Here is a 9,223-nt window from a genome sequence, read left to right as displayed (position 1 = left end):
TTCGTTGCAGTGTTTTAAAGCCTTAAAACTTGTGAGAGATGAGAGAGAAAAGAAAACTAGTAAATTTCACAAGTTGAGTTGATTTGAATAATTTGAACAAAAGGAGTGGCATTCCTTTAATAGGAATAAACTTACCCTAAAGGTAAAATTTCTTGCAAGAGATAAAGAGACATGTGGTGTATCTGTTTTTCTATAAAAAATATTATTCAAATTATTCATCATTTAATTGATTAATTAATCAAATTTAATGCTTTATCAAGTAATTGATTAATTATTCAATTAATCAAATTTATGTCTCAGGAATTAATTTAAATGAGAAATAAATGATAAAATAAAATATTTGAATAAAATAGAATAAATAGAAAATAACTAATTATCCTTATATTTGAATGATAAAAACGTTAAAAAAATACACCAACCAAAATAACTTCCATATAAAAAATCTCCATAAAAATTCTAAATTCTAAATTCTAAAATACTTTTGAATTAAATAAAATAACCAGTTGCAAATTAAATTTATTTTCCAATATTTGAAATTTGATTAGCTTTTGAAAGGAAAAGGCAGTAGTAATTGTTGCTTATCGGGTACCGTTTTGGGTAAATTGATAATAACTGGGAGCATTTTTGGCAGATTGTAGAAATATAGCAACTTCCGTCGGAGATCGAGCACTCGACAGAGCGCCACAGGGCGGCGATCGCGACGGAGAAAGAGCGCCCCTTCCAGGTCGGAGCGCCGCCTCGTGTTGGATTCACTTCATCCGACTTCAACTGATGGTAAGTATCATCTCAATCTCCTCCTCGTGTTATTCCTTTTTTCGGTCGGATTGGATCACCTTGATGCCGCGAGTAACTATCGAGATCGGTTCGATGCTCCTTTTGTGCAAATTGAACAATCGACTGATTCTGCCTGTGGTTTTCTTTCTTGCTTTCTGTTTCTCAAAGCGATATCGAGCGATTTGAGACTACTCCCCTGTGATCAGAAGCGCAAACTTATTGGGAAATTAACGGCGGCGATACTCATGAGTTGCTTCATTCCCGAATACTCCCAAATCGTGGTGTTTTGATCCTCCTTTGCCTTTTATTTTTTCTTTAAATCGATTGTGATCGAAACGTGCAAACGACTCTCCCGTGATGGAGAAGAATGCCAAGGTAAAAAGTTAGCCGATGCATTGATTTATTCGATTCCACTTTACGATTTCTCGAAGCAATAATGAAGTAATTATCCTACTATTCTTCGTTTTTTTTTTATACTTAAAATCTGGTAAACTAGTTAGTCCTCTCTTTTTTATAATATTTCTTATTCCCCGTGCGGATTGAATTTGCAAATAAACCAAGTCGAGAATCTTTCTATCTACACACGGTGCAGATTATGGATGAAGCGGCAGAGGAAGCAAAAGCGCAGCGGAAGGCGGTGGTGCTGACAGCGCCGCTGGCTCTGGAGGGAGGGCTGGCGGCGGAGCACCGCCCGCCTAACCTCCTCAAGCAAGTTCTCAGCCTCTTCCGCAACGTACGGCCAGGATCCGACCTCACACGCTTCCAGGCATGTCTATTACCATATTTGTATTTGGGATGTGATTATAAATAGGGTTGGTTGATATGCAGATTACTATAGTATGTTCCTTACCATCTGAATCAATTAGCGGTATTCGTATGCTTAAATATTTAAGGAGCCCTCAATCCCCAAACAAATGAATTAAACAATGTCATCGACCAAGAAAAGTTGAATATCAAAAATAATAAATATTTCATCCTAATTTTATTTTAAACTATTTTTTTATTTGATCAATTTGATAAGTGCACTATTTTTTTCCTTCTTTTAAAACCAGAATTCTAAAACTTTGCCAACTATACAAAAGAGTGCAAAGGGACGTGGAGCAGAGAGTAGGACATATCAACTTCAAGTTTTATAGAACTTGGTTTTGATTGGTTTTGATTGAGATATGCTATTTTGTAAGCTAGCCTTGTTTGAGACGCCATTTATGATTTCTTTTGCTTATGAACTTGTTGTATGACTACCCAAATTTAGTGTTTTATTCCTGACCTGGTGACGTTAACCTTCTACCGTAAGCTAATTAATTGGCATTTAATGCTCTTTTGGTGGGTTCCCCTGAGAAAAGTCATAGTAGAAACAACCAGTGGTCGTAGGGGCTTGTAGTATGAGTGGGGCTGCGTTGTCCTGTGAGCCTACTTATCTTTGTTTAACATATGGGCTGAGTAAGCTGTGGGTTTCCCAAGGCTAGCTCTTTGTCTCTTTAACCATGAAAAGACTATAAAATCATGTGAGCCTAGTCACGTTCGTTTGTCAACATTAGGATGAGGTACAAGACTGGCCAGCAGATCGAGTTCTTTAGTGATGCATTCGGCTTGATCGATGCGACGAAAGAGCATAAATCGATAGGAACTATGTTGAGCTCCTGACAATGGTTCCTTTGGCTCTTAATTTTTTCCAACTTTTTTTCAATTATGGTCCAGACCATGAATTCTCGAATTAGTTTATAATCCCCAACCTCGGACAATATTTGGCCATCATCCTTGCAGTTCTTTCTTGCTCAAGGTTGCATGACTAATGATACCGATTATAATGAGTGGGCCTGGAAGATGACATAGTGGTGAAGGTTAAGATAATGTGTCGGTCAAAGTCAAGGGAAGAGAGCATTCTCCATCTGATTTCGTTATTCGCATAGTGCTAAGGCTTTTAGATCCAGCTCGACTGGATTATAAGTCGTTCGGGAGAAGGACGACCAATCCTTAAGTCAGTCGAACATAAGGGGTTTAGTGTTTTACTCTTGAAATGAAAAGATTGCATGTCTAATCATTCAATAGCCAATCGGGCTTAAAGACGACATTTGAAGTTGGCCGGAATGTTCGACCCATCTCACAATCGACCAGCTATAGGTATGATCAGAATAAGGGTCGACTTCCCCGAGGCTGATAAATCTCTCTATGCATGTCCGGCTAGATAAAATATCGACCGGGCTTAAGACACTTAGCCTCATAAATCTCTCTATATATGTTTGGCCGGATAAAAGGCATGTCGGGCCTAAGGCACTCAGTTTCATATTAATTCTCAAATGGATTTTCAGTATGCACAGTTCGTCATATGTCTTCTTGAATGGACTTCCACTATGCCTAATGCATTATATTATTCTCCAAACGAATTTTTAATAGCATTCAATACATAATAAAGCAGCTTAATGTAAGGACAGACATAGAGATGACCGGTCTTATGGGCCAGCCGGGATATACTTAGTCGATAATATGAGTAGAGAATCATAACAACCTGTCAGAATAACAACCACATGTCAGAGAATATTCTGCTGGAACTTTCTTTAAAGATTATTGTGTCTCTCATCAGCCTACCACTTATAACAGTATATTCCTTTAAGGGCTTCAACAACGATATAAGCTATAAACGACATATAGATAATGTAAGATTCTTCGGACAATTATTGCATATTACCCAACAACCTCTGACATTTTAAGTCACCTCATGATTGCAGAGCTTATGAGAGGTGGTATATAAGGGGGGGGGGGGGTCCTTTCCGTTGGCAAGGTACGTTCTCTGAACATCTGAACTTACTCTCACACGCACGTTCTCTACTATTCTTTGTTCACCCGTCCTGAATTGTACTGACTTGAGCATTGGAGGACCTTCGCCATAGACTCCCTCCTGGTTTCTGGACGTTGACGTTTTATTTGCTCGTCTTAGTGTACGCAAGATCGAAAGGAAGTCTCTCCGTAGAGTAAAAGGTCTTCTCTCAGTCAACAACCAAGTCATTGTGTCTGTGCCCAGTTATCCGATGATTCTTTCAAGAGGGTGATTTAGTTTGGAAAAGAATCAAGCCGGTTGGAAATGTTAGCAAGTTGAAACCCCAATAGAGCGGGCCTTATGAAGTTGTTCAGAAGCTTGTTTTTGGATGCTGCTACCTTTCAAGATTTCAATGGCAAGAGGTTGAATCAGCCATGGAGCGCCAACTATTTTCAACCTTAACGAACTTGAGGGTATTTTCCCAAAAGTATTTACTACTGTATATATCTTTTTTCTCTCTTAGTAAAAATAGCAGTATGCTTGCTCTTATAAAATAAGGGGGATTCTCAGTTTGTCGCTCACCATAACAAAGATAATTTAGACTCTCGCGTCTCTCTACTAAGATATAAGCATGGTCCTTATGCGCCCAACGACTTTTTGGTCAGCAAAATCCAGACTCTCGCGTCTCTCGATCGAGTTATAAGCGTGGTTCCATACGTCCAACAACCTTCCAGTTGGTAAAATCCAGACTCTCGCGTCTTCGACCAAGTTATAAACATGGTCCTCACGTGCCCAAGAACCTTTCGGTCGGCAAAATCCAGACTCTTGCGTCTCTCGACCGAGTTATAAGCGTGGTCCTCACGGTCCCAACGATCTTCCAGTCGGCAAAATCCAGACTCTCGCATCTCTCAACCGAGTTATAATAATGGGCCTGACATGCCCAACAACCTTCCAGTCGGTAAAATCCAAACTCTCGCGTCTCTCAACCGAGTTATAAGTGTGGTTCCCACGTGCCCAACCACCTTTTGGTCGGCAAAATCCAGACTCTCGTATCTCTCGACCGAGTTATAAGAGTGGTCCACATGCACCCAACGACCTACCGGTCAGCAAAATGTAGACTCCCGCATCTCGATCAAGTTATAAGCATGGTCCCCATACGCCCAACAACCTTTCGGTCGGTCAAATCCAGACTTTCACGTCTCTCGACCGAGTTATACGCTTGGTCCCATGTGCCTAATGACCTTTCGGTCGGTAAAATCCACACACATAATTGCTCGCTCGACACTTACATAGCCGCTCACTCAGCATTTACAAACATCTGCTTACTCGGCACTTACAAACAATAGCTCGCTCGATACTTAGACAAATAGCCGCTTACTCATCATTTACCCATAGTCGATCGGCACTGACACATGACCACTCACTGATCAAAATATCTTGATGGCCAAAAATGCTTGATGCTATGGTAAAAAAACAAAAACAAAAACAAAAACGTTATTAAGAGACTAGTAGGAATGCAATAAATTTTATATGGTACAATTTCAAGTTTTTCTTGGCCATTAAAGTATTTTGGTAAAAAAAATTTTGATGTCTCAAAATATCTTGATGGCCAAAAATGCTTGATGCTATGGTAAAAAAACAAAAACAAAAACGTGATTAAGAGACTAGTAGGAATGCAATAAATTTTATATGGTACAATTTCAAGTTTTTCTTGGCCATTAAAGTATTTTGGTAAAAAAAATTTTGATGTCTCAAAAGGGTACAAATCATGGTTCGAAAACAAGACGAGACGGCTAGGGATGCAATGATTTTGATATGACATAATTTTGGGTCCTATTGCATCATCATGATATTTAGCTAAAGCACTTTGATTAAAGAATAGAAATACTGATATAATAGTGTCCAAATGACATGATTTCAAGCCCCTTTTAACCTTGAAGATGATTTGGTCAAAATACTTGATGACCCATGAGGGGTGAAAATCATGATTGATCACCAAAAGACCTTAATGATCCAAAACACTTTGATGGCCCAATAAAGTTCAAAATCATGGTTGAAAAAAAACAATATAGGGATGCAATAATATCTATATGATATAAGTTTGAGCCCTTTTGGGTCATCATTATGTTTTGACCGAATACTTTGATAGCCTAAAATGCTTGAAATCATGGTTAAAGAATAGAAACACTATCATAAAACTGGTAGAGTTGCAATGGTGTTCATATGGGGATCAAAATGTTTTGACTAGGATACTTTATGACCTAAAAGAGCTCATAATCATGTCATCAACACTTGCATCCCTACTAGTCTTTTGATAGAGTTTTTGTTTTTAATATTTTGGGTCCTTTTAGCTTTTTAAGGTGTTTTAGACAAAACACCTTGATGGAAAACAAGTTCGAAATCACATCATATAAGCATCTACTAGTTTTATGAAAATATTTGTGTTTTTAAACCATGATTTCAAGCCCTTTTGGGCCATAGTCCAAACAGATGGGACAATGCACTTTTTTTTTTCTTTTTTTTTTTTTTTGCGTGGTTTGAGTAATGAATGGTTAACATGACTAACATGATAAATAGGAAATTGTCTGCGTGTTTTAGTTAGTACTAAAATTCAAGTTTGTCCGTTTGTAAATTGCCGATCATTCAAGTGAAAGGCTGCTCTTCAAGGCTTTAAACATAAAGGAAATTGACAACTGTTTCTTTGGATGTGCAGCTATCTTCGCTCTTCAACATGCCCAAGTCACAGCTTCAATGCTATGGAGAAACTGTTTACTGCTGTGGTGAGGACTACTTGCAAGAGTGTGCCCGAGGAAAGAGCAGCCTCGAAAGGTTTACCTCGGTCGTAGCATGGAGCCTATCAACCACACGGCCAGCAATATTTGGACAAGCACCTTTCAATCCTATTTTAGGAGAAACGCATCATGTCTCTAAGGGATCCCTCAACGTGCTGCTCGAGCAGGTGACACACCATCTTTGCTCTAGTTCATCATGCGAAAATTTTCTAGTTTAACCAACCATAAACTACCGAACCACGGATCTAAAATTTCAAAATTACTAAATTACATATCCCATATTCATTTTATTGCTCGTTACATTTGGGAAATTATTCATCAGCACATTAAAATTCCGAATCGATTGCTATAATATAATAATTAATTATTTTTAAAATAATTATTATGTTAAAAAAATCACTACTCTTAATATAATATGTCAAATTGATATTTAAGGATATGAATATAATCAGAATAATTAATAGGACATGATTCTATGTTATTTCGAACTCTCTAAGTCAATCAGTTGATTTCGATCAAAATCGGTTGATGGACTTAGAAAGTTCGAGATGACATAAAATTAGATCATATATGTATTTGTCTAGTTCTCCTGATTATATTCATATCCTTAAATATTAATTTGACACATTATATTAAGAATAATAATTTTTTAAACATAAATTAATTAATTTTTAGAAAAAATTTAATCGATCAAAGTGCTGATAAATACAGGATGTTCCTTAAAACTAGGTTGGCTATCTGGACTAAAGACTATGCAAATTCGCTGACATGTGTGAAGCATGTTCCTTAATACCACAGTTTCATAAGAAAATACAGGATGGAAATACATCAATTGGCCAATGCCTGTTCTTACAACTGTTTGATTGATACAATTCAAATCAACCTTTGGAATTTTAATATCCGAGATTTCAGGTGTCCCATCACCCTCCCGTCTCAGCTCTCCATGCAACTGATAGCGAGCACAATCTGGAATTGATTTGGTGCCACAGCCCTATTCCCAGATTCCAAGGTATGTATTATTATCTCTCACGAACTTACCATTCTATTCTCTGATCACATTGCTATTTTTCTATCTTTTCATCGTTACTCATTTCCTGCAATTCATTCCCAAAGGTACAAGCATCGAGGCTACCATCAAAGGAAAGAGGCAGCTGAGGCTTTTGGCCTCGGGTGAGAACTACGAGATGGACTCACCGAACTTATCGATAAAACTACTTCCACCGACTGGCGCTGACTGGCTGGGGAATGTCAGGATCAAGTGCGAGGAGTCGGGCCTCCAGGCAGATCTCTGCTACTACAAGAGCCATGTGCTCCTCGGATTCGGTGGGAGCTGCCGGTCCGTCAAGGGCACCATCTGCCATTCCAAGACACTGAAAACAATTTACGAGATCGACGGCCAGTGGGACCGGTGCGTTGTCTCAACTCATGGCTTTTCTATCCATACAAAAAAACAATCCCTTTAATTTGGCCTTTTCTTTTGCAGAGTAATCAGGTTGAAAGACGTCCGCTGCGGGGAGGTGACGGTCTTGTACGACGCCAAGAAAGCGATCTCCAAACTGAACACTCCCATTCTGGTGGCTCCACAGGTATGGATATGGCCCTGAGTCCAAAACTCGCGTATTCAAAAACTGGACACCAATTTCAGTAACTGGTTGTGCAGAAGGTGTGGCCGACTGAGTCAGCGAGGGTGTGGGGCGAAGTGAGCCGGTCCATCTTGAACAAGGACTGGGGAAAAGCTTCCGAGGCGAAGAGGAGAATAGAGGAGGAGGAGAGGAAGCGACGAAGAGAAAGGGAAATGAATGGGGGTCACGTTTGGGTTGCCAAGCATTTCTCGGTGGCACGCACCAAGGACGAAGGGTGGGAATGTTGGCCGCTGGAGCAACTAGTCCCGCCAGCTCCTATCATTGTTCCCCCCTGACACAACGGATCATGAGTCTTTTTATGTGAAAGTAAATTAGAATTGAAGTATTTCATCCATATTTTTGTGAAAGTTTCAGTCCCTTTTTTATGTTTTAGTAAAAAAATAAAAAAAAACTGATTATATTGATGAAATTATATACTTATTTTTGATGAATTTTTACATCAAAACAAAGTTTGTTTTGGGAAAACTGTTTCTTAATATATCATGGTAAGAGTCTCCACAAAGTAATTCGAGAGGTGAATTTCATTATTTTTTCACGTAACAATCTGTCAATCTAATTTAAATTAAAGTCAGTTTCTGACTTTAAAATTGGCACAAACAGCCTACAACGTCGTCATCGTATCGAAGTTGAGAAGATGAAATGGTTGAAATGATATGATTAGAATATTGATCGAGTTGCATGCGATAATCTAGATAGGAGGATATAATAAGCTATCTTTTTTATTGACTAAGTTGTCAGAAAGTCTCTGGTCAACATTACTCGCAAATAATGACCGGATTATCCAATCCCTAGTACCCTAATGCTCGAGATAAGTCTTAAATATATATAAAAAATCGAATAAATAGTAGAATAATGAAATGCGTGAAGAATCAAGAATGAGTATGGTAACATATCTTGGCTCGAGGAGCGTCCTCTAGTAGACCGATGAGCTAGTCGTGAAGCTGATCGAGTTATCCTGACCCGGAAGAGTAGAAGAATATGTAGGGATCTAGTGCGCTAAACACGCGAAAAGCGCAGTGAAAAATTTAACTAAATCTTCTCTAGAAGATCCACACGAAAGTAAAAATTATCATATTCTAAGTTTTACATGAGAGGAATACCTTTGTTACATGTCCTTCGCAATCATGGTAGCAACTTTTCTTTGGATGTAGATCTCAGCACGATCAAGCGGTCGCACCTTTATGGTATTCACATGAACATGTCATTCGTTCGTCACACGAACGAAGCCTTCGGAGAAGAACCACCTTTGTGGTGGTAGC

At 38.7% G+C, this 9,223-nt stretch overlaps 1 protein-coding gene across 1 annotated transcript; it reads left to right on the top strand.

Annotated features, from left to right (window-relative positions):
* The first annotated feature begins 611 nt into the window (after nt 1–611).
* LOC122028580 (oxysterol-binding protein-related protein 4C-like) lies at nt 612–8,302 on the top strand. Its single transcript, XM_042587422.1, has 7 exons — nt 612–774; nt 1,367–1,540; nt 6,243–6,488; nt 7,234–7,330; nt 7,435–7,729; nt 7,805–7,907; nt 7,982–8,302. Exons 1-7 carry the CDS (start codon nt 772–774, stop codon nt 8,237–8,239), a joined length of 1,176 nt encoding a protein of 391 aa, XP_042443356.1. The 5' UTR covers nt 612–771; the 3' UTR covers nt 8,240–8,302.
* Nucleotides 8,303–9,223: the final 921 nt, after the last annotated feature.

The sequence above is a fragment of the Zingiber officinale genome, chromosome 10B (genome assembly GCF_018446385.1).
Source record: "Zingiber officinale cultivar Zhangliang chromosome 10B, Zo_v1.1, whole genome shotgun sequence".
Taxonomy (NCBI): domain Eukaryota; kingdom Viridiplantae; phylum Streptophyta; class Magnoliopsida; order Zingiberales; family Zingiberaceae; genus Zingiber; species Zingiber officinale.
The sequence above is the reverse complement of the archived record's forward strand: the minus strand, read 5'-3'. Positions and strand labels throughout refer to the sequence as shown.